The sequence below is a fragment of the Raphanus sativus genome, chromosome 9, assembly GCF_000801105.2.
Source record: "Raphanus sativus cultivar WK10039 chromosome 9, ASM80110v3, whole genome shotgun sequence".
In the NCBI taxonomy this organism is placed as follows: Eukaryota; Viridiplantae; Streptophyta; class Magnoliopsida; order Brassicales; family Brassicaceae; genus Raphanus; species Raphanus sativus.
Genome location: NC_079519.1, coordinates 8,643,671 through 8,669,905, shown reverse-complemented (window position 1 = coordinate 8,669,905; position 26,235 = coordinate 8,643,671). Strand labels below are relative to the sequence as shown.

Genomic DNA, 26,235 nt, shown 5'->3' with positions numbered 1-26,235 from the left:
TTATGTCAACAACTTGCTAGATGATTCGCGACGTCAGTGTAAACTTGGAGAACTCAAACTCCATACGTGTGGTTGTTGTCTTACGGACAAAAGCAGAGAAGAGACCGTAAATCTTTATTGATTCAAAGCGTACTTGTTGCTTAAACTTCGAATGATGTACGGAAGCATACCGCCATGATCATAGTACGCCACTTCCAACTGATCATTATTCATCACCCATAATAAACCCCAAGTTAGCTAACAATCATTAATTGGTCCAAATAATGTGTTAAGTGTTACTACCTTGGAATCTAACCGCAAAGTGCATGCAAAAGATTTGCCAGTGTCCGTAGTTAAAGTTATGTCTTGACCCGGTTTTATCTCACTAATATTGCTAGGAAGGTGGATTGTGTAGCGTTCATGGCCAGTCAGTCCAAGGGTTTCTACATCGTCACCAGACTTGAAACACAGAGGAACAATCCCAATACTAGCTAAGTTGCTGCGGTGGACTCTGTCGAAGCTCTTTGCAATAATAGCTTTCACTCCCTAATTGATAATGTTAAGATCTCACGGTTAAACTGACAACAAGCCTTCCTTTTAAATGAATGATACTTATAACAATATATCATAATATATGTTTTACCAGAAGCTTTGGACCTTTTGCGGCCCAATCGCGAGAGTAACCTATTCCATACTCTGCACCAGCTAGTACGATCGTATCCTGTCCTGCGGTTTTGTATCTCTGCAGATATGTTCAAAGTTAAACCCTAAGTCATGGTATACGTGTTTGAAGTTTGTATGAGAATTAGACTCACACTAGCTGCATCAAAAACACAAAGTGTCTCTCCCGTAGGAATGTGAACTGTCTTGGGGCCAACTTCTCCATTTAAGAGCTTGTTAGCAATACGGATATTGGCAAATGTACCGCGCGTCATCACCTCATGGTTTCCTCTACGGCTTCCGTATGAGTTGAAATAAGACGCATAGTATCGGTCTTTTAGAAACTCTGCAGCAGGGCTGTCTTTGTGGATAGTTCCTGCCGGTGAAATGTGGTTTGTTGTTATGTTGTCTCCAAATTTCAATAAGCAATAAGCATCTTTTATTTCACGAGGGCCAGGTCCATGTTCTTGAAATACGGAGGTTCGTTAATGTATGAAGAGGTTGAATCCCAAGAATAGAGTGTACAACTTGGTGTCACATAATGTTTCTTTGTTATAGTCTCGTAAGTGCTCTTGAACATGCTTTGTAACACACTACTAGATTTTGACCCGCGCTTTGGAAGCGCGGAATATTTTACGATAAAAAATTTCACTAATAACTTAACAAATATTTTGGTAATTTTTAAAGAGTGTGTATTTAAAATATTTTTGCATTTAAATCAGTGTTTTTAAATTCAACCCGATTGTGATTATACCCGTTAATCCGGAGATCTGACAATTCAATTTTGGTTTTTAAAATATTCATATTAAAAAAATCACTAAACCTCGAGACTAACCGATTGAACTGATGGATGACCGATATATAATCTAATTGGATTTAAATTGTAATAGTTTCATAATTTGTAATCTTATAATCCAAATTTTAAAGTTCATTATTTTGCAATTTATGAAATTATGATGTTTCTACAAAATTCTAAAGAGAAAATGATAGATATAAAATAACTAAGATTAATTATTGTATTGTCTGGAAACATTGATAGTAGTATAAAAAATATATTGTTTGGAAACATTGATAGTAGTACAAAGAAATAAGTATATTGTTTGGAAACATGGATAGTAGTATAAAGAAAGTAACATTAGTGATTTAATGTAGGTTTAACTATAAAGTATAAAAGTGTATTTAATTTAAAAACTTACAAAATAAATGTTAGGTCCAACAGAATGTTTCTGTTTTAATAAGATAGATTCTGAAGAGCCTATTGAAAAATACCCAGTAAATAAGTTCACAATAAATACAAAAAGCCTCGAGAGATTTTAAAATGTACCTGAGTAACTTCTTCATTGCTTGGCCATATGTCACTTAAGTATACATTCTTTCCATCTTTGCCAGTTCCTATTGGCTCTGTCTCAAAGTCGATGTTAACCTGTAGGCATAAAACATATATATAAAAAAAAAGGAACATGCTCGAGAGTCGAGACACATCAATTCTGAAGACTTTCAAGTACAAACCCTTCCAGCAAGCGCGTAAGCAACAACTAATGGTGGCGAAGCAAGATAGTTTGCTTTTACAAACGCATGAGTACGACTTGGAAAGTCTCTACTACTAAAAATCACAGCAGCCGCAACTATATCTGTGTCAGGAAGGAGAGAGAACTGTTTACATTGATGTTCATACCAAATCTTATAAACAGTTTAACACAATGGGAATAACGTAGTTAGAGTCCTTTGACGCATAGTGTGCTTGTAAAGGATTGAGATTTTTTTTTTTTGGTTAATTGTAAAGGAAAGAGTGCTACCATTTTCTGAAATAGCAGATGCTGTTGACCCATCTAGGTCGCCAGTCCCCAAATGGTCGTTGTGAAGCCGCGGCCGACCATTTGGAATCCTTGTTTGTCCAAGTACTCTTGCAGCCCACTGCAGAGAAATGTAAAAACATGAGATAATAAATCCAATAAGAAATTTGGGTGCTTCCAAACAAACCTTTGAAACAGATACTCGTTGAAAATTCCATAACCAGGAGACACACTTGTTCTAACCCCTGGTTTTACCTGAATAGCAATGTCAAAACATGAATTATTATTTAACCGAAACAAAAAAAAACATGAATTATAACCCAAGCCAGGGGACAAAACTAAATAGAAGAATGACAAATTACTCACTTTCAAGCCGATGTCATAAGCTTTTTTAGCAACAAGTGCAGCCCCAACCATGTCACTAGGACTTGTTCTGGTATTACCACTCATATGGTCGCAATAACAACACTGCCATGTTTAAGCTCAACTGGTTGTCCCATGAACGAGAACTTGGCAATTTTTTCTTGTTCTTCTTTCGGGATTGCATATCCCTTTAGGTAACCAAGTCATGATAAATATTAACCAAAGGAAAAATAAATCTGTTGGCTCTTTAGAGCAAAACATATTTGCATCTTCTCACCTTGAACCCTCGAGGATTGTCAAGGCATGCCTTCCAGTCAGCCTTTATGTCTTTCAAAAAAAACTCGGTCGTGAATCCTGTAGAGTAAGCATAGAAGAAAGAAACTAAGAAGGAAAAATGGATGTTTAAGTTAGATGATGACTTATACATATGTATGCATACCGTTTTGGACCATAAATACATGGCTCAACATCTCCCAAATCCAACTGCAAACAAGATGTGTTTGCTATTTCTTGTTGTGGCTGCAAGGCCGGCCCATTTGTGGTTGAGAATTTTGACAAAAAAATTTAGGTAATTACGGTGAAATGACAAGGTATGTTCTTAGTTCTTACTTCATTGTAGTCAACAAAATCTTGTTTGCGCGGAAGTATGATTCAATCACAGCCACCTAAAACAAGCACAACAAGACAAATGTATATAAACCGTTAGAAGAAATGAGATAATGGAATGCAAATTCAAGAACATAGTGAAACTACACAGATTTACTAAAAGATAAAGATAGCTCTCACAGTTTCCTTGCTTCTTCCCTTCAACTTCAGGTACTCCAGTGCGACATGGTAAACAGGGAAGAAACCCATTATTGCCTCATATTCCGGGGACAACATTGCAATCTTGGCTCTACCATCTACTGATAGCTCACTCATTGCCTCTCCTTTATATTGACAAAAATATAAATAATGTACACCTGAAACTTAATTGCACTCTCCCAAACTTACATATAACCATTATTCTCACCGTAAAACTCAACAAAACTGCCAACAACACCATGATTCTTTAACATTTGAGTAATGGTTGGAATCAAGTCAGTAAGTGAAACTCCAATCCTCATTTTCCCCACCAACTTAAACCCAACCACGCTAGGTAGCACCACACTAATTGGCTGTCAATTATTACCAAATTAGAGGCAGATACCATATTTACAATATGAACTTTTGACACAAATGTAGCCACCTGACCAAGTATTGCTGCTTCTGCTTCAAGTCCTCCTACTTCCCACCCAACAACACCTAACCCTGAGTTGGAATATGTACCAACAACACTGTCAGGGTACAGATATCCATCTGAGTTACAAACGACACGGCATACTCCAAGTCTACCTGCAAGTTGAAAATGGAAATATTATTATAATGTACTAACATGCAATATAAGAAGCTTAGATTAGAACGACGGAAGCATCATCATTCATGTACCTGATGAACAATACTAGACACTTAAGGAACATAAGCCTTCCCCAATTCCTGTCAGATTCTAGCTGCATACCTTTTCGCCAAGTTTCTGGTTTTGCCCCATTTACTTGGACTGAGTGATCAAATACAAGATCAACAGGAACCTGTAGGTATAAATGAATTTAAGAAAATTATGATCATTAATATGAAATGAGCTACATGTTCCTATGCATAATAACAATTCAGGAAACTGCTTCAGATGCAACACATCAAAAGTGAAGCAGTTAACTAACCCGTGGATTAATCTTGTTAGGATCATTACCAAGATTCTTCATGGCATCTCTCATAGCAGCAAGATCAACTATAACTGATACTCCAGTAAGATCCTAACCACGAAAAACTTACTATTAGTATTAGCTAAGGTAGATCGGAGAAAAAAGTAAAAGGAGCGAATCAATGCACCTGCAAAATAACACGGGAATGGTTTGAAGGGGATCTCAACATTCTTACGAGGTGTATTCTCCCAATCCATTATTTTCTCAACATCATTGAAAGTTGTCACAATTACGAATAGCTGATTCCAGTAGTATCCGGATAGAATACGGTAACCTATCTGCGACATTGATAAATAATGGGAGGACCAAGACAACGAAGAGAACAGAGGTAACAACAAAAGCTTCTTACCGATTCTTGGATCGTTTAAAGCTGGTAAAGAGTAGAATTTTCCATATTCTCCACCATCAGGCTTGTGAATCTTTGTTATGATATCCTTGTAGGCATGTTCAGAAGATACATTTTCATAACATAACTGTTATAATTTTAGAAGTTGATACAAAAGTAATCATATTAGGAACATCATCACATGAGTTTGCTTTTAATTTTTGTCTGCGGAACAAATAAAAACAGAGAATACTTTAAGCCGTATTGAAGTGAACTACCGTATCCCCAAAATGTAAAATAAAACAACATAGTAAACATGGTATTCTTGTGTTGCAAGCTAAAGAAGATATAAAACAAAGGTAAACCACCAAGTAATTACCAATGGTAGCGAACTTGCGTTTAAATTGCTCTAATACCAGAGCAGTAATCCTGGTTTGAGCTCGGAGGCTCGCAGGCGACCGCCAACTAGCCCCATGACACCACCTTGTAGCAGCAGAGTACAATGGAAACAAGCAGAGAGCCGATGCAGGGGAGATTTTCGATAGAGAATAAGAAGCAACTTGCACGCTGGATGAGGCATGCCTAAACATGGCGAAAGTTCAAAACGGCATAGTTGATTCAGAAACTTCAGAAGGAGGAGAACAAGAAGGATCAATGGAAACCCTAAAACATGGTTGAAAGAAGAGAGAGAGAGAGAGAGCTAGAGAGTAAGTCAGTAAGAGTAATAACCGGTTGCATAATCATAGGTTGGACTGTGGAGCTTGATCGTTCAACCATATGTGCTGAGACAACAGCTAAATGTAACTTATATAGAGAAGCATTAATACCACCCGGTTAAAACAAGCCAATAAACCAGATAATATAAGAAGTCAAACATATACTTACAATCAAATGATTGTTGTCAATAAAAATAAGCTAATCTCAGTCCAAGACTTTTGACTTTGATCAAAATTTCAGTGCTATGAGACTAAGGGGAGAAATGTGTCAGTTACAATCTAAACAAGAGAGAGTTGAGATAGATATATGTTATGGACATATCATTAATCTTTGTATAGTTTAACTATTAAGTAATCAGTCACTAATCATCCGAAACAGCTAGAATTAGAGAGGAGTTATTAAGAAGTCGCATCCCTTTTTCCAAATGAATTTCTGAAACAAGAGTTGAATTGAATGATGACAAACACACAACCTTGTATATATATTGGTGATTATTCCAAACTGGAAAATATCAAACCAACCAACAAAAAAGATAAACTCTTCAATCTTTGTATGATGAGAAAAATTAAATCACTACTCAACACAGCATCACTCTGGTACCTTCTGTATCGTTTGAGGAGGAGATGGCGGATGCGATAGTGAGCGAGACACGAGGGAAGTAGATGTATAGCGTTGTTGATTCTCGAGTTTCGAATCTGAGCAAGCGCGCCTGGCTTCAAGTAGCGGTGAAATCCGTCGTTAGGAGATCTAGAATTATCTTTCATCGCTTCGAAATGGATGGAATCTGAGGATGAACTTAGATCGAGTCAACAAGGGTTTTGAAAAAGTTGAAGCGCGGGAGTTTTTAGGTAGTTACGTGATGCCTTTTTCCTCCTTTCTTTTTCAATTTTTCACTCACCGACGTGTCTTTCTTTCACTTCACTATAGTATTCCAAAAAAACGGTCCAATCCGCGACCGTCGAGTTTTCTAGTAAACCACTGCCCAGCCACCTTGTGGGTTTATTAGCGAACCGTTGTTTTCTCTCTCTCTCTCTCAAGGGGCCCGCTTTTGCACATGAAAGTAATTATTCTCTGCTTCTCATACCTAACTTCCCCACACGTGAACCTTCTTACTTGTTCCCCACGATCTAATTAGATTTATACACGTGTCTTCCCTCCTACCTACAGATATTTCTGCGGCTGAGATGAAACCGCTCTCTATTCTAATCCACAGTTGTTTAATCATTTTTCCCCACCGTTGTTTTACGTCTCTAATGGCGGTTTCAGCCTCCTTTTATATCCCCACTAATCTTCTCCACCAAAAAACTCACACTCTCTCTTCTTCTTCTAAACAAAAAAACAAACACTATGGACACTGTGATCGGATCAATCGACACGTGCAACCCAGCCACAGGCGACATCTGCCGTCCACCAAACGGCGCCGTCTCCACCGTCCAAACCTCCACTCCCCCTCACTCCACCACCGTCAACCCCTGCGACGCCACCCTCGGCCGCTACCTAGCTCGACGCCTCGTCGAGATCGGCGTCACCGACGTCTTCTCCGTCCCGGGAGACTTCAACCTCACCCTCCTCGACCACCTCATCGCCGAGCCGAGCCTCAAACTCATCGGCTGCTGCAACGAGCTCAACGCCGGCTACGCCGCCGACGGCTACGCCAGATCCCGCGGCGTCGGCGCCTGCGTCGTCACCTTCACCGTCGGAGGACTAAGCGTCCTCAACGCCATCGCCGGAGCCTACAGCGAGAACCTCCCTCTGATCTGCATCGTCGGGGGCCCGAACTCCAACGACTACGGCACGAGCAGGATCCTCCACCACACGATCGGTTTACCTGATTTCTCCCAGGAGCTGAGGTGCTTCCAAGCAGTCACGTGCCACCAGTCCGTGATCAATAACTTGGAAGACGCGCACGAGCTCATCGACACTGCGATCTCAACCGCCTTGAAAGAGAGCAAACCTGTTTACATATCCATCAGCTGTAACTTACCTGCGATCCCTCTCCCTACCTTTAGTCGCCATCCCGTCCCCTTCTCGCTCGCGCCTAAAGTGAGCAACAAGATCGGTTTGGACGCGGCGGTGGAGGCGGCTGCTGAGTTCTTGAACAAGGCCGTGAAGCCGGTACTCGTCGGCGGGCCGAAGATGCGTGTTGCGAAAGCTGCTGGTGCTTTCGTCGAGCTCGCTGATGCGTCTGGGTATGGTGTCGCGGTGATGCCGTCTGCGAAAGGGCAGGTTCCTGAGCATCATGAGCATTTCATTGGGACGTATTGGGGAGCTGTGAGTACTGCGTTTTGCGCTGAGATTGTTGAATCTGCTGATGCGTATCTGTTTGCGGGTCCCATCTTTAATGATTACAGCTCCGTTGGGTACTCTCTGCTTCTCAAGAAGGAGAAGGCGATCATCGTGCAGCCGGATCGGGTTACGATCGGTAACGGACCTGCGTTTGGGTGTGTGCTGATGAAGGATTTTCTTAGCGGTTTAGCTAAACGAATCAAGCATAACAACACTGCGTACGAGAATTACCATAGGATCTTTGTCCCTGAAGGGAAGCCTCTGAGGGAGAATCCCAAGGAGCCTTTGAGGGTTAATGTGCTGTTTCAACACATTCAGAATCTGCTTTCTGCTGAGACGGCTGTGCTCGCCGAGACGGGGGATTCTTGGTTCAATTGTCAGAAGCTGAAGCTCCCTGAAGGATGTGGTTACGAGTTCCAGATGCAGTACGGGTCGATTGGTTGGTCTGTTGGTGCTACTCTAGGCTATGCTCAGGCCATACCGAACAAACGTGTCATCGCTTGTATTGGAGACGGGAGTTTCCAGGTTACCGCGCAGGATGTGTCGACGATGATACGGTGTGGGCAGAAGACCATAGTCTTTCTCATCAACAATGGAGGGTACACGATTGAAGTGGAGATTCATGATGGTCCTTACAATGTGATAAAGAACTGGAACTACACGGCTTTTGTTGAGGCTATTCACAATGGAGAAGGTAAATGCTGGACTGCGAAAGTGAGGTGCGAGGAGGAGCTTGTGAAGGCCATTAGCACGGCGACGAATGAGGAAAAGGAGAGCTTTTGTTTCATTGAAGTGATTGTGCATAAAGATGACACAAGCAAGGAGCTTTTGGAGTGGGGATCTAGAGTCTCTGCTGCTAACAGTCGTCCTCCAAATCCTCAGTAGAGTTCGGAGATGTCCTCATCTTTTATATATTTGCAATTTGGTAGTTCCTTTGTGTTGCTTTATGAAAAGTAGTTTGTATCCTTAGGAGAAGAGCAGTGTGAGTCTCCTTGAGGATAAAACTTTGATTGCAAAAATAAAATTCGGTTAAACTTTGTGTGTAATTCTTTTGCTTTTCTCTTTTTCTGATAATTTTGATTTTTTGAATAAGGACATCAATTACATTTTATAAACGGACAACATTCAACGTCACATCGTATAAAAGATTTCGTTGATCCATTTGAATTCATTTGTTTACAGTCAACGAGGAATCACCAACCGTCTGTTCTGAGTCCATCAAACGGTTCACGAGTGATACTTAGACGTGGGCCACGTGGCCTCCTTAATCTGTAATGTGAATTGTGAGAGCAACTCCATTGCTGAACTCTTCAAGTGGGGTTCTAAGCATTTTTCCATAATTAATCAAATTAATTTTAAAAAGCTAAAGAGTTTCAAGTTTTTGTATGTCCATTGGTGAAATCCAAAATAGAGTTATTAGGAAATTATGAAAAATAAAATTATGATTATTGAAAAGTGAGCTCCGGTTAGCTTCATGACGGGATCATCTCAGACACGAGCGGGCTCTTCCTTCCTTCCTCGAGCAGCTCCCTAGTGATGGTGGTTGAAGATCCTGGAAGACAGTAATCGAAGCATCGTGGTTGAAGATCCTGGGAAATAGTAATTGAAGCATGATCGGACGTCTCCGGTGCCGCCGACGACACTAGCCGCGGCGGAGGAAGCGATGTTCTGGGCGACGTAGCTGGAGTATGTGAAGGTAACCCTAATCGCCATGAGTGGTCGATTTTTAGGGTTTAAGATCTGAAGAGAGATGGAGCGAGATCGGATCGGAGAATTTTGAAGATCTAAATGGCCGACGAGATTGAGTTTTCAGGTGGAAAGCAAAAAGGAGGAACCTCGGGAGATCGAAGAGATATGGGGGAAGAAGGTTTCGTCTCCTTCTCTGTACAACAGCAAAACGACGTGTTTTGAGGTGCCACGTCATTTAGGACTCACCTCTTCAGATCATTATTTAAGAGGCATCTCTTACCAGTCCATTTATTTTTATTACTTTTTTAATACAAATTGGGCAAGAGGCTCGGCTATGAACCTCGTTAAAGGCCCCGATGGAGATGGTCTGAAGGCCTACTTAATCTGTAAGGGGAAGAAAGGTTATGTTGTTCATGAGGATTGAGAAAGAGTCCTACAAATAACTTTGGGTTATAACCAAATCATAATAATATTGGGTTATGGCCTTATGGAGGAAGCTCGAAGTTAGGAACAAAGATGATCAAGAAAACCTTTGAATCCGACACCAAGATTATTTAAGAATCCTCAGAGAATTATAGTTGTAAGGTGAAATCATGTTGACTAAACCTTTGAATCCGACACCAAGATTATTTAAATGTTTTTTCGAAGAATCTTTCAAACCATTTCTGTTTTTTTTTCTCCTTTGCTAACATCTCTTCTATATTTTTCTTTTTTTGAAGAATTTTTTTTCTTTTTTTTTTTAAAAATCTTTTCTATATTTTTCTTTTTTTGAAGAATCTCTTCTATATTTTTCCCATCATCATCCCCCCTTCTCAACTTTCCAAAGCCCCTTGACTTTTTCCCACATTGAGACGGTAACTCCTCAGTTTACAAGTTTTTTTTTTTTGCTAAAATTTGGTGTCCTCAGTTTACAAGTTTCATCCATAGTTCCACCTCCAAGCAGCAGCTCCCCAGTTTATCAGTTTTCATCACTAGTTAAAAAACTTATGCGTCAATTTAAATATAGATTAATAGATCCCTATCAATGTATTAATTTACAAAAACCAATTTGAACCAAATGAAAGGAGAAAAGGCCCAGATGGTTGAAAATATTAGAAAATGAAACGTGTGTTCGGATACCCGGAATTTATATCCCGAGAGAGGATTGCTCAAAGCCATAGACCGAATAAATATATTTTTTCTGAATAAAAAGGATTTAGAATAGTGTTGATTTTTTCTATTTCGTATTTTCAGTCCCAAACCGAAACAAGAAAAGGAACGGTTTGTTTAGTTTAGAAGTTTCTGTCTCAGACCGAACTCAAGTGAAGAACAAAATGAAAATAAAGTGAAAAGCGGACGCTATGCTCGATCATAGAGATTAGAGAGTTTTTTTTTTGTAAATGAAGAGATTAGAGAGTTGTTACTAGGCTCTTCGAAGTATGATGTGATCATGTGACATCACCTTGACATATACTAGTGTCATCACTTTTATGTCCCAACTAAAAAAATGTCACTACTGAGCAGTCTTAATCAAAATGCTATAGGCTTGCAAATTTGTTTTTGAACTTTTGATTGAAAAATAAGGTACCCTTGAAAATATGGTTGTTAATAAAACAATTTACATCACATTGCAAAAGAGAAAATGGCTTATTCCCCTACGAATTAGTTGTGTCCGGTTTTTTCACACACGAACTTTTAAGCCATGCCAAAAACCACCCGAACAATGAAAATATTGCTTATTCCCTTATGAACTAATTATTTCCAGCTTTTTTACACACAAAATTTTAAACTTTGCCAAAAACCACATGAACTACACTATTTTTTGAACTACATACACAAACTATCAATTTTAAGCTAATTTCCCCTAAAATCGTAAATTGTGTTATTTAAACATTAGCTTAGTTTATGACATGTGGATAGCCGGTTTAATTTGGGTTAATAAAAAAGGATAATACATCGTTTTGTTCTTTTTCTTTTCTTTTTGTCAACTGCTCTTTTTTTCAAAAATCGTTTTACTCTTCATCATCAATTGGGAATAAAATTTATTATTTTGTAAAAGATTAAACATTTTCCATGATGCATAAAGAAAGAAGAGCAGCAGCAACTAGTTTACCAATCCGCTATGTTGTTGCTCTTCTTTCTTTATGCATCATGGAAAATGTTTAATCTTTTACAAAATAATAAATTTTATTCCCAATTGATGATGAAGAGTAAAACGATTTTTGAAAAAAAAGAGCAGTTGACAAAAAGAAAAGAAAAAGAACAAAACGATGTATTATCCTTTTTTATCAACCCAAATTAAACCGGCTATCCACATGTCATAAACTAAGCTAATGTTTAAATAACACAATTTACGATTTTAGGGGAATTAGCTTAAAATTGATAGTTTGTGTATGTAATTCAAAAAATAGCGTAGTCCATGTGGTTTTTGGCAAAGTTTAAAAATTTGTGTGTGAAAAAGCTGGAAATAATTAGTTCATAAGGGAATAAGCAATATTTTCGTTGTTCGTGTAATTTTTGGCATGTCTTAAAAGTTCGTGTGTGAAAAATCCGGGAACAACTAGTTCGTAGAGGAATAAGCCATTTTCCCCATTGCAAAGTAGTGTAACTCCTCGTTCCTTACTTTATCCTGTTTAAGTATAAAATATTAACTAAATTTTTGATCCGCGTTAAAACGTGGTTATGTTTCTTTTTCATATTTGTTTATAAAATAGATAAATTATTGTGATTTTTAAATATTTGATTATATATTTGGTTTTTGGATTTGTGTTACTATTATTGGGATCAATTTTATCGATTTCATATCACCATCCTATATATTGATAATTAAAATTTAGTGAAATGAATATATAATCTATTCTATTAGTTTAGGCTTTATAACCCTTTGTTAATATACTTGATATAAATTAAAAGTGATTTAAATTATTTTGTTTCTAAAAAAGTGTCGATAAATTAGTTTTGTAGCCAATTACTAAGGTGATTCAGTCGGATTGCTACTAAAACTGTTGAACTGAATAGTTAGATTGTTTGGATAATCGAGATTATATTAAATATAAAAAGTATACGATATTATTTGAGAGTGAGAATACCTATCTATTTATATCTATATTATTATTTACAAAGTTATTTTAGTCTCTTAGTTCTCATGTAAAAAGTTCAAATGGTTAAAGTTGATTTTACCCTTAATGGATTTTTTTAGAAATTTTAAAGTGACTTTACCATATTTTGTGATTAAAGTGATAAAAGTATACGTTCGTATACAAACTTATACTTTTTATCACTTCAATCTAAAATAATAGATTTAGATATTGTTGTCATTTTAAAGTGATTTTACCAAATTCTTTCGGAAATTTTAAATCTATTTTTTTTGGAAATTTTAAAGTAATTTTACCAAATTTTAAATTAATAGATTTAGATATAAGCTGTAGAAATTGGAAAACGATTGATTATTTCATATTATAAATTTATTTTATGAAAATCGAAAAATAAATTTGTAATAAGATTCATAACAAAGTAACATCTAAAAATTAATAATGTCTAATAAAAACACAATATAGAACAGTAAAATATAAATTTAAAATTTAAAATATTACTGTAATATCAAAATTACATTTATGAAAATAAAAATTGTCCGCACGAACGTATACTTTTTTATTTTAAAGTGATTTTACCCTAAATTTCGAAAAATTCTCATATTTTATACTTTTAGTTTTCTCATGAATATGCAAGATATAAATTTTTCTAAATATGAGAATATCACATTTTTATAATTATTATAAACTGATTTTAACTAATATTTATATACAGTTTTATTTATGGACAGAATTTTTGGTAAGGTTGGGCAAAAATCTGAACCCATAGAATGAACCGAATCCAATTGGAAAAAATAGTATTGAATCTGAACCAAAAATCGTTAAATATACGAACGGGTTCAAAATCTTGGTATATAAATAAATGGGACCAAACCCAATCCGAACCAAAATATTTTGGATATCTGAATATACCCGAATCAGATTTATATACTTGAATATTTTATCTATTTTTATACTTCATATTCAAAAAAATATAGAAAATGTATAAAACATTTTGAAGTTATCTAAAATATTTTAAAATATATACGAATAGTCAAAAGTAAATATCTAAATAGCTAAAAAATACTCAAAACACCCAAAATACTTAAAATATCTATTGATTCTCCATTCAAATATTCAAGTCAAATCAAATTTTATGTTAAGTTTATATATTTTGGCATAAATTATTCAAATTTATATGTTATATATTATTTTTGTTTTTAGATTTTGCAAAATTTAAATTATATCTGAATTCTAAAAAATTTAAGATAATTTAAATGAGTTATCCATGCCTGAACCAAACCTAAACTTAAATTTTTAAATACCCGAACAGAGATAAAATCTTTAACACCGAAAACCCTAAACCCAAATAGACCGAACCAAATTCGAATGGGTACCCGAACGCCTATTCTTATCGGTGAATGTGGTTTATAAAATGTAATAATGCATATAACCTAACTATGCTATAGAAAATAAATTATGAAAGTAGTCAACATAACATGTCTTCCTGTTTTAAATTAATTTTTTAAGTATATGTTTCTATTAATAAATGCATCAAATAGTAAACCACAAATAAAATAATGAAAATTTTAAACGATTTATGGTGATATTTCTGGTATAGTTCCACGACGGTTGAAGTTGTTTTGATATTTTTTAGAAAAAAAAATATTGTTTTGATTTAGTACGTAATGGGTTAATATAAATCTGTTAGCCTATTAGGAAAAAATATAATACTTAAAAGTAATATATTGTGTAACTGAATTGTAGGAGATATTATATTTATTCCTAAGAAGATGTGAATAGGTCCAAAACTAAATGAAAACATTTATAAGTAGATAAAAAACAAGACTCTATTTTAATAGATTAGACTAGATTTTGACCTGCGCTTTCTAAAGCGCGGGATTATTTTTTGTTGATAAGATTATTAACCTATTTATTAGTTCATAATAAAAATAAAAAATTTGTTTGTTCAACCCGCTTCTACTAAAATATATATTTGTATAAATAAAAGAATCCGGAAATTTGGTAATTGTAAAAATGTCTATACATTATCATAGTTTGGTTTAAAAAGGTTAAAGTTTTTTAAATATTAACTAAAAATAATTAGAATTTATTAGTTAGGATTTATGTAAAATTATAGTTTTGTAAAAGCATATATTTAGGAGACTTATGTAATATTGATTTAGAAAAGAATTACATTTAATTTAAAATATATTAGATAAAACATATTCTTGTATAATTTACTTTGTTTAACATTTCATAATATTATCTAAAATTTTTTAAATTTTGACCTGTATATAGAGCAAAGGAAATTTCTTTATAGAAAACAACCTCACTGAAGGAAGTTTAACTTATTTATGTATATATGATGAACAAATTATATTAACTATATTACATAAATACATGTAACAGTACTGATCATTTACTATTCATGAATATTTTTTATTTTTCAAAAAAAGAAAAAAAAATATATATATATAACACATCGTAAATGTATTAATTGTATAAGGTACTTTTCTTGAGTTTCGCAAACTATGAGTCTATGACAATTCTATTTATAAATGTAACACCACTATTCAATTTCATAAATAATTTGGCATCTGATAGTTTATTCACGTTTTTATTTCATGATATTGTATATCTGAATAAAGAGAAAACAATATTTTTATATATAAAGAGGAAATGCTATAAATGTCCATGTTATTAGGTGTTGTAATAAAAAAGAAAATAATGAACTTGAATCAATTAACGACAAAAACAGAAAAAGGTACCAAAATCTATGTATTTATGTAAAATAAATAGTCCTAATAAATTTGACGAAGGATTGGAATATTCCTTAAATAGATTTATTTTGCTAGCTGTTTTAATTAATAATAATGACTAAAATTAAGTAGTGGCATTGGTTTGTAAATAGCTCAAAAATAAATGGCAGAATCCTAACAGAGATTCTGCTTTAATAGTATAGATAGATACCAAAAAGAAAACAATATGAAGGTCACCTAGGCATGGATACTGACGGATATCCAGATTTTTGAAGGTATTTATGATTTATTTTGTATGTTACGGATATTTAATTTTCGATTTGTTTTGCTTCAGAAAAATATGGATATTCAGAAAACGGATATCCGGGAAATAAATAGATAATTGCGGATATTACGAATACTTAAATATTTTGATTAGTACAAATAATCTTAAAAATTCAATACAAAATTGTTTTTAAAATATTTTTTGCATGATATATAAGATAAAAATTAGAAGTTGTGAATCAACATATTTTGTATCTATCTTATTAAATCAGAAACATTACAACTTCTTCTATGTAGATTTTAAAGGTGGACCTCATATATTTAATTCAAATGTCTTATTCCTTATACATAATACGTACCATAGTCTAACTTTGCATTGATGTATTTCCTTAAATACAATTCCTTTTTTTGTTCATATTCCATATATAGTTTCACATTTATTACATGTCGATTTTTAAATAAGATAGATATTAAGAATACTAAAAATATTAATCTTACTAGAATTACCCTATACAATTCATTTTAAATTGATCAATATACTTTCATTGGCCATATTGATTTTATTAGTACGAATAACATTAGGTAGATAAATCATATACACATACATAAAGATTTGACTGTTCTTTAACTACTTTGGACCTAATCTATTTTCTAAAACAAATAACACATAGCTTTATATATTGTATAGAATATAATAATATTGTATAGTATTATACTTATACAATAATACTAAAAACAAACCAAACTGAAATATAATATATATCGAAAATGCTTTGAACCATTACAGACAAAATATATTAGACCTCAGGGATAAAATTCAATTTCAAATTATGTAATAACTATTTTAAAAAATTAAACTTCGTAATGTACAAAAAACATAAGTTTTATATCAAATTTTGTGTTACAATAAAAAGACACAACTCGCGCTTGCAAAATATTATTTTTACATATGAAAGACAGTTTTGGTATTGTTCTTTAAACACAAAATTGAATTATACAAACTCGATACTACATAAAACTAAACAATACAGAATATATTTTAAAAATAAAACCCGTGCGGGTGTGCATGGCCTTTGCAAAAATCGTAGATATGTTTATATAATATATAAATATATTATGTTACACATATTTTCGTATAAATAATATCCCAATGTAAGTTTTGTATAATAAATATTGAAAATACAAAATATAGCACTATATATTTAAAATAATATATAAAAAATCTACTTTACATTATCATAAATTTTAAAAATCAAATTTAGTAATTAAACACATTACTTATTTAAACACATTAGTACACATTGTTACTTATCAAAATTTTATATTAATACACTTGCAATCATGTATAACATTTAGTACAAATAAAGATATAAAAAAAATTGATTCCCGCTCGATCGAGCGGGTCATGATCTAGTTTCTTTTAAACTTAGTTAACAATTACAATAACACAAATTTAACAAAAAAAATTATAGTTTTCATGATTTTTTTCTATTCCTTTTATGAAATACTTTTATATAAATAATAATATGAATAGAACTTGTCAAATCATATGTTAGAATAATAATTATATAATTTTATTTACTTAAAAGTTTAAATATAATCAAGATATATATGTATTTATATATTGCCGGATCAGATCGGAAATTTGCTTTCTAGAATTTTAATATTATTGATTTATTTCGATTTTAACGGATATTGTTTTAGTATTTGTTTTGTTTCAAAAATCTATGGATATCCGGAATTTTTGAATCAAACTGAAATGAATAGCAAATCAAATTAAATTTATGTGTATAAAATGTCCTAAGCCCACCAACACAAAAGCCAGATGTATGTCTCTCTCGCTCCTAGCAACCACCGCACTAGCCTGATAGCCTCGTCTCTATTACTTCTCCCACTACCAAACTTCGGTGTCACTCTTTTTTTTTTTTTAAACATCTGAATTTATATTAATCTGGAAAGATAGACGATCTACAACGAGAACTTACAACCGAGCATGACAAACAACATCACGACAGACGCTGTCAAAACAAGAACTCAAACAACTGATGTAGCGGAAGCTTTAAAAGATAGAACTAGAGATCCGTTGATTCTGAGAATACCCGAAAAACTAGGATAACACAAGGATCTTATTTAGTCTAAGAATACCTAAGATCAATGTCTTCTTAAATTCGTTGAGATCACCAATGATCTACCGAAAACAAGGAACAAAGAGAAATCTCTTAACTTTTATTAATCAAATCAAAACTGAATACAAGATTAAGCCTAGACGGCTATATATAATAAAACCATAAAACCCTAAATTAATAAAGATAATTATTCTAATAATTAATAAAATAAATAATAAGATATTTGGAAATATTCCAAATATCTATCTACATCATTCTCTCCGGGTTGGAGAAGATTCGTCCTCGAATCTTGATCGTACTCTTTGAATCCAAAACTCTTTCCAATAAAAATTCTTCCTCGAATCTTCAATAGCATGTTTTGCACGAATTTCACACGGATCTGTTTGTAACTTGAATCTTCATAAATCCGTTTTTGCACAAGATTTGCACGCATCAGATTATCAAAAAAATTCACAAAATCTTCGTAGAACTCGTCTTGCCCGAATTTCGCACGGATCTCGTCCTGCCCGAGTTTTGCACAGAACTCGTCTCGCCCGAATTTTGCACGGACAACACAGACATCATCTTCATAGATATCGTAGATCGGATCACCATAAATCTCTCGATAGATCTCATGGTTCTCTTCTCTCTCAACAAAAGGACTTTCGTCCAAGATAGGATAGATGCTAATACTCACCATGACATCCAGAATCGTTCTTCGATTGAGAAATCAAAGAAACGCGGCTCTGATACAAACTGATGTAGCGGAAGCCTTAAAGGATAGGACTAGAGATCCGTTGATTCTGAGAATACCCGGAAAACTAGGATAATCACAAAGATCTTATTTAGTCTAAGAATGCCTAAGATCAATGTCTTCTTAAATTCGTTGAGATCACCAATGATCTACCGAAAACAAGGAACAACAAAGAGAGAACTCTCAATTTTATTAATCAATCATAAACTCATAAACTGAATACAATGTTAAGCCTAGACGGCTATATATAAGAAAGCCATAAAACCCTAAAACATTAGAAATAATTATCTAAATAATTAATAAAATCAATAATAAGATATTTAGAATATTTCCAAATATCTATCTACATCAACAACCTTCCAAGAGTTCAAACTCACTCCACTTCTGTAACAGACACAGAAGGACACAACAAAGCAAAAATCAGAGGGCCCTGCTTTCATTAACAAAGAATTCAAAGAGCCATTCCGGATGACCATTGGCCACATAAGATTGAAATCTTCTTTGCCTCGTTACGCTTTGAGCAATGAAAGCCGCCCCTCTATTTTCCCCTGGTGAAACCCACAACAACTGAGACTCCTCTATCAACGCCAAAAGTCTGCTCAATTCATCCGTTTGAAATCTGATCACTGGCCAGAGATGAGGTTTCTTCATCGCTAGAAACAACTCTTTAAAATCACCTGCAAAGATGATTCTGTTGAGATGTAAACTTGTCATACTCTCCATAGCCCATTGCGCAGTGATGAACCTCGCATCCTCTAGACTCGAAATAAAAGAAAAGGCACGTCTACTATGCATTAGCACGACTCCTCTGTGGTTTCTTAGGACCCACGCAACACCCAAAATAGCAGCCTCTTTGTCCCATTCAAACGCTACATTGCACATCGACCATCCAACAGGTGGAGGTTTCCAAACCCGCCGCTTTGGCACCATATTACAGGCGCTCTCCTCCATAGCTTCTTTTTCCACAATTTGGGCCAGATACCATTCGGAAGCTTCCTTTTTTGCCTTAGCAACTATTTCTTCAGGGGACCAACGAAGTCCATTGAAAATTAAGTCATTTCTGCTACTTCGGTGTCACTCTTTAAAGAGAAAACAAATATAAATATAAATATAAATATAAAAGAACTAAGGTTAAAACCCTGTTCACATTTGTATGTTTTTCTTATCTTCACATTGTCAAAGAAAATTACACCTCTTTTTTTTTTTTTACTACATCTCTTTTCACCCGGTTTCCTAAGGTTAATAACGATGAAAGGAGGTAAAATAAAAAATTGGACAGGAAAAGAAGAGAAAGCAACCTTTGTTTGTATCTATTATGATTTGTTCTTATTTCTCATGTGACTATAAAACACACATATCTACATATATTTTATTTTCATGTTCATCCTCTCCCAAAAAAAGGAACATAGATTTTGAGATCCAAACAGATATGAGACACACCATCAACACAAGAGAAGGAGAGAGAAACATTTTTTCAAAACTCCAACCACAAGAAGCTTCTATGTCTCTGAAGCTCATAGATTCATGTCTGAGGCTAAGTGTGATTCCTGTCAGTGTTGCAACCATCTGGTTAACCGTCACTATTCACCAATCCAACCCTGACTATGGCAATCTAGACTACAACTCCATCATGGGTCTCAAGTATATACTCTTTAATTTCTTTCATTTTTGGAGTGATATTCATATTCATATTATTATTATTATTATTATTTAGTTCTTATCAAGTATACTCCGTCATGACTCTCAACTGTACTCTTTGATTTCTTTCATTTTTCACTATGGCAACTTTATTATTATTTAGTTTGTTATTTAGACTTAATTGATTTGCTACCTGCAGATATATGGTTGGTGTTAGTGCCATATGTGGTATTTATGCTCTGCTCTCTACTATTTCTTCATGGGTCGCATGTTTAGTCTCCAAAGCTTGGCTCTTCTTTGTCCCTGACCAGGTTTTTCCACTTCTTAAATCTAATTTCTCTGCTCTTTTTTTCTCCCAGTCATTAATACAGTCTAGTATTCGATTTCTTATAAGTGAACAATTCTGTGTGTGTAAAGGTCTTAGCTTATTTGATGACAACATCGGTAGCAGGAGCAACAGAGATAGTGTATTTGCTTAACAAAGGAGACAAAACAGTGACATGGAGTGAAGTTTGTTCTTCTTATCCACACTTCTGTTCAAAACTCACAATTGCTTTGGGGCTTCATGTCTTTGTTCTCTTCTCCTTCTTATTTCTCTCTGTTATTTCTGCTTATAGAGCTTTTAGCGTCTTTGATCCACCTTGTGATTCTCAAACCAATTGTGATGCTTAATTAGTCAGTATTGAATCGTGTGTGCGGCTTTGGAGTCGATATTTATTTCGATGTTGCTAGAGTGTTTTTACTTTCTTCTCAAAGTAATATGATTTGTTTTACCTTTACTTTCTTCTTCATTTGATGTTATTTTTATTATTCAAATGGGCGTATATAAAAAAATCTTGAAATCTGAAAATGTTTCACAAAAGGTGATGGCCTGCACTTGGTAATTTGTAAAGTGGTTTGTGCACCTCAAGGCATGGTGCAAAGGTGTTTTATCGACCTAGCTTAATAGACATACGGCCCATACCCCCAAATTAAGCGTAAGTCAATATATATTGAATTATACAGATGTATCATTCTCATAAGTAGTCTACACTAGTCACGTGTAATCACGTATCGAATATTTATCTATTGCGATGCCGAAATGTTAATTTTTTAATAGGGACAGATCCAACAAAGCATTTAGTATAGGACACTTATTGAAAAAGATATATAAACTAGGGATATATAAAAAATTTAGTTGAATTACTTAAGGAAAAAAACAAAAGGAGTGTGGGGCACCGACTACACCCCCCATTCCACTTGAATCCGCCCCTATTTTCTAATGACCAGGATTCAAATCCTAATAACTTTATTATATTGAGTTTTTGCAAGTCCGGGTTGAAAAGTTTTCATACTGTGAATTATAGTGACAGGACTTAAGATCATCACCACATTGCAATTATCTTCATTTTTTTGGAATTTCCAAAACTCTTTAATTACTTATTAATACATTAGAGAGAGATATAATTGGTTTCCAAGTTTTTTTTTTTTTGAAAAATATAATTGGTTTCCAAGTTTGTTAATGTTTTTGGTGTACATGTTAAACACCATCGATGACCTTTCCCAAAAGAGCTGGTATGCCAAACCTCTGCCTAGGTTTAAGATACAAATCAAATCTTAAAAATTAATCTATAGAATGAAACACATACCACGTGTGAAGAATCCTAGGATTTTGATGAAATTGATGATGCCGTACAGAACCGAGCCGACCAAAAAAAATATATGAAGAAAAATAGAGAAGAAAAAAACAAAAAACAAAAAACAGAGACGACATATTTTAACTCTATGAAGAAAAAGAATCACAATTGAAGAGAAGAGAAAGATCTTAGCGAAGAAGAGGGTAGAAGCTAGATTGCATGGAAACTTAGAATAAGCTGTGTTTCACATTTTGGAAACGTTTCGGAATAGAAATTTTTCAGAAACTCATAGAAACTCATTAGAAAATCGTTTTTATTTTATTTCATTTTGAAAACTCAATAGAAACTTGCGTTTCCACTTTAGAAACTTGTGATTTTTTTTGGAAATGTGAAGGAAATTTTTTAAAACAAAATTTGTAACTTGTGCCTTTAATTTGAGTTAAGCTATTTAATATTTAAGTATTAGATATCTACTATTTTAAAATTTTAATATGATTTTGATGCGTAACTGTTATTTATTTTATTTTTTGTATATCTAACACAAATTTTTATTTGTTAATTTATATTCTTAGATATAGACTAGACAGAAGAAAATAATTGTTAACCATTCATATATATATATATATATATATGTGTGTGTGTGTGTATTACATATATATTTATAAACGTTCATTTCTATTCTTACAAAATTTAAAAATCGCGTTTCCACAATGTTTCGTTTCCACGTATTTGTTTCCGATGCCATGCAACCTAGGATAGAAGAAGGCAAAATTTAGGTTACCCGTGTTTTCCCTTTTTTATATTTTGCCTTGTTTTTTATTTATAACGTTTTATTAACAAATAATATATATTTTAATCAAATTAAATTTCAATTATTCTAAGTGTATAATCATATTAACAATAATTTAAATTTAATGGGACAAAAATCTTACAAAAAATCCTATTGTGACAAATCAAAGTTCTAAATTTCCTTTTCTTCTAATTTTCTCCTAAAGATTTTAGCATAACATGTAAATTTAAATATGACTTCACACGAGTTTATCAAAAAGCATTTTAAAAGATTATATTAATAAAATATAAGATTATTATAATTTGATTTTTTTAAAATATATTTGAAATATATTATATGAATATTATATTAATAAAATATATGAATAAAATATTCTTTAAAAAATAGTTTTATTAATATATTATATAATAATAATATTAATAATATAATAATAATACTATTATATTAATAAGTATTTATTTTATTAATTATTATTAATAATATATTAATAAAAATGTGGAATATTATATTAATATTTTTAAAATTTTAATATTTTCTCTTTTTCTTATATCTAACAAAATATATAATATTATTCAAACTTAAATTTAGATATTATAATGTCATATATGCATTTTAATAATCAAATAAAAGTATTTCAAGTACATATCTACACATAATAAGTATATAATAATCATATTTTCATTGTAAAGTTTTTGTAAATTCAAGGAAAATTTACACATTGTACATATTGAAATTTTAGATATTGTACCTATAGAGTAGTGTTTTTAAAAAATGTATACAAATAAGCAAGTATTAAATTAAACAAATTATTAAACTAAACCATTGACAGCTCCACATAGGATTTAAAATCATCAGTCATATTACAAAAGAATGACATTTTAATATAATGTTTCAAAATGTCAATATTACCAAAATCATTTTTTAAAATAAAATATAAATCAATATCATATACAATAAATTTAAAAAGTAAGAGAATTATCTATTATAAATTATCAAAAGGTATTGTAAATAAAAAATTGACAAAATTAATAATTAATTTAAAAATAAAAGGTTTTCAATAAATATTTAAAATAAAAGGTTCACAAACAACATATATTACAAATAAGATGATGATTTAAAATCATTGAAAGTGTCCCACTTTTTTTTTGAACAACTGAAAGTGTCCCACATATTATTTTATATCACCAAGAAAATATTGAAAATCACAATTTTATTTATTATTTTATAATTTTGAACGGTTTTAATAGTGTTTCTTTCAAAATAAAAATGAAATAAATTTTAAATTAAGTGAAAATTCAAAATCATCAAAGGAATTAATTCGATATGTAAAAAAATCTTTGGAAGATTAACATTAAATTTACTAACAAAAAAAAATTCCTAAAGAATACAAGAATTTCAAATAATAAAGACAATATGCATCTAAAGCACTCTGACAAAAAAAATAAGAATCTAAAGTAAATATATGGTTTCAAATTCAAGCTACATTTAAAGTGTCCACATGAAATTTGCAAATAACATTAGTAATATACCAAATCAGCATTCAAATTTGATATGATTAAATATAAACTAAAAAATAATTATTTCTCTGAAATAAATTGAAAATCAAATAAGCTAAACAAAGAAAAAATCTCTTACAAATAATTAACTTGATCTATACACTAAATATATGGATTTTTTAAAAAATAAAATAAGTTTAAAAAAAACTTTCCAAATAATCATATATGTACAAATAAAATAAAAATCAATACAAAAAAAAATTAACAAATGTAAAATTATCTTAAAAGCTAGGTTAATATTTATACTAAGTTACTGAAAACTTAAAATAAAAGAGTTTAACAATAAAAAAAGCCATAAAAAGAGTTTGAAATATTTTATAATTAACTAACTATTAATTTTTATATTCAATATTTGTATTAATAAAAAATATTTTTACGTAAACTAAACTTGAAATATTCACATATATATATATATATATATATATATTTATTTATTTAAAAATATTATGAAGTAAAATAATTTTAGATAATATAATAAAGAATATTTTAAATAATGATGAATACCAAACTAATGAATTTTTTTTTAATTTACGGTTAATTATATACTAACAAATATAGCTTCATTATTTATTTAAACTGAGAGCGAAAATATTATTCCGCAAATAATAGTATATATTAATTTTGAAACTTTTGTAAACTTTTTGAGAAATTATCACAATAAGTGATTCTGATTGTCCTAAAATTTTATTATTGTAAAAGATAAATGATTCATTCTACTCTTATGTGATATATATATAATATTACAAAACCAAATATAATATAAACACTAGACTATGATCCGCGCAACCGCGCAGATGATTCATTTCATTTATATATATTGGTAGATATCTGTTTAGATTGGTGGTATATATTTACTTTAGTTATATATTTAAAAGTTTATATAATTATTTAAAATACAACAATTTTATAGTTTACATGTCGTAATTAATCAATTATTCAGACCGTCACATATATTTATCATTTTTATATATATTTATCATACTGAATTTGCATTTGATTATCAAAATAGTAAGCATATATTATGGAAAAATTAATTTGTATTTTAGTTTATGTTAAATTATTACCCCCACTTCAAAGACTAGATTACATTTTAGCAATTTTATGTTTATTCATTTTAGAAAATATATTGCTTTTAACAAAAATAAAATATATTATTATATATGTATGTTTAAGATATGTTAATTTGTAGACATGTATTATATGATTTATTAAACCCGTTTTACCAACATACTATATTATTTTAAAATCTGTATTTATATTTATGAAATTTAAATATATTAATAAAATAATTTAATATAATTTTATCTTATTTAGTTCAGTATAATAATTATTTTAATTTGAAATATTATGATTATTAAATAAATAAAAATGGATTAGAATTTTTATTTTTCGTTTTATAAATGATATTTGAGTACATATTAATGTATAACGATATTTTAGTATTAATTACGAAATTAGCGAAAATTTTTACATCAAATTTAATCACTTAGATCTTGTTATTATCTTTTTCAACAGAATTTTTTTTAAATGAAAAGATATAAAAATATTATGATTAAAGTAGTTACATAAATATACTGTAAAATTAAATGATAATTATATTTTAATTAATGACTTATTAGTAGATGGTCTATTTTAGATATCACATATGAAATAAGTCATGACTTCTCTTTTAATATAATAAATATACGTAATACTTTAATAGTACTAGATTATAGTGTATAAGTTTGACTATGATATTGTCTTATAATATTTTAATTATTTTCAAGATAATGATAAAACTAAAATTATTTACTAATGTTAATATTAATAATTAAGCATAAAATATGACTAAACAATATAGAATATATTATATCTTAATTTTTAACTTTTATATAGAAACAATTATTTTTCAGATAACAACACAGTATATAATTAGTATCTTATTTTAAAAATAATTAATATTATTAATATTAATTCGTTTTTAACTATATAATAAATTCAAAAATAATAATTTAGATATAATTAAATTGTTTATATCTTGTTTTAACTTATATAACAAAAGATAATCATTTTATGATAACACCACAATATATAAGAATTATCTTATTTTTTAAAACATTAATCTGATTAA

The 26,235-nt window shown here is 31.6% G+C and overlaps 4 protein-coding genes and 1 pseudogene across 4 annotated transcripts; 2 read left to right on the top strand and 3 right to left on the bottom strand.

Annotated features, from left to right (window-relative positions):
• Positions 1 to 114: 114 nt before the first annotated feature.
• LOC130500025 (aconitate hydratase, cytoplasmic) lies at positions 115 to 914 on the bottom strand. The gene is made up of 4 exons (XM_056994713.1): positions 795 to 914; positions 623 to 721; positions 283 to 525; positions 115 to 198 (listed from the first exon to the last, which is right to left on the bottom strand). Exons 1-4 carry the CDS (start codon positions 912 to 914, stop codon positions 115 to 117), a joined length of 546 nt encoding a protein of 181 aa, XP_056850693.1.
• LOC108835924 (aconitate hydratase 2, mitochondrial-like) lies at positions 848 to 5,061 on the bottom strand (annotated as a pseudogene).
• Positions 5,062 to 5,152: 91 nt separating this feature from the next.
• LOC130494713 (uncharacterized) lies at positions 5,153 to 6,379 on the bottom strand. Its single transcript, XM_056993449.1, has 2 exons — positions 6,216 to 6,379; positions 5,153 to 5,480 (listed from the first exon to the last, which is right to left on the bottom strand). The coding sequence occupies exons 1-2, from the start codon at positions 6,377 to 6,379 to the stop codon at positions 5,153 to 5,155; spliced, it is 492 nt and encodes a 163-aa protein (XP_056849429.1).
• A 531-nt stretch (positions 6,380 to 6,910) lies between these two features.
• On the top strand, positions 6,911 to 8,947 carry LOC108827930 (pyruvate decarboxylase 2). The gene has a single exon (XM_018601450.2). The coding sequence runs from the start codon at positions 6,963 to 6,965 to the stop codon at positions 8,784 to 8,786; it is 1,824 nt and encodes a 607-aa protein (XP_018456952.2). The 5' UTR covers positions 6,911 to 6,962; the 3' UTR covers positions 8,787 to 8,947.
• Positions 8,948 to 19,885: 10,938 nt separating this feature from the next.
• Positions 19,886 to 20,942, top strand: LOC108825749 (CASP-like protein 2D1). Its single transcript, XM_018599099.2, has 3 exons — positions 19,886 to 20,166; positions 20,363 to 20,474; positions 20,581 to 20,942. The coding sequence occupies exons 1-3, from the start codon at positions 19,955 to 19,957 to the stop codon at positions 20,833 to 20,835; spliced, it is 579 nt and encodes a 192-aa protein (XP_018454601.1). The 5' UTR covers positions 19,886 to 19,954; the 3' UTR covers positions 20,836 to 20,942.
• The last annotated feature ends 5,293 nt before the right edge of the window (positions 20,943 to 26,235 follow it).

Coding starts and splice junctions, on each gene's coding strand:
- LOC130494713 (XM_056993449.1), bottom strand. CDS start 6,379: ATGAAAGATAATTCTAGATCTCCTAACGACGGATTTCACCGCTACTTG. Junction 5,481..6,215: donor CTCCTCAAACGATACAGAAG/GTACCAGAGTGA, acceptor CGCCATGTTTAG/GCATGCCTCATCCAGCGTGC.
- LOC108827930 (XM_018601450.2), top strand. CDS start 6,963: ATGGACACTGTGATCGGATCAATCGACACGTGCAACCCAGCCACAGGC.
- LOC108825749 (XM_018599099.2), top strand. CDS start 19,955: ATGAGACACACCATCAACACAAGAGAAGGAGAGAGAAACATTTTTTCA. Junction 20,167..20,362: donor AACTCCATCATGGGTCTCAA/GTATATACTCTT, acceptor TGCTACCTGCAG/ATATATGGTTGGTGTTAGTG. Junction 20,475..20,580: donor TCTTCTTTGTCCCTGACCAG/GTTTTTCCACTT, acceptor GTGTGTGTAAAG/GTCTTAGCTTATTTGATGAC.
- LOC130500025 (XM_056994713.1), bottom strand. CDS start 914: ATGACGCGCGGTACATTTGCCAATATCCGTATTGCTAACAAGCTCTTA. Junction 722..794: donor GTGTTTTTGATGCAGCTAGT/GTGAGTCTAATT, acceptor ACATATCTGCAG/AGATACAAAACCGCAGGACA. Junction 199..282: donor CTTTGCGGTTAGATTCCAAG/GTAGTAACACTT, acceptor AATAATGATCAG/TTGGAAGTGGCGTACTATGA.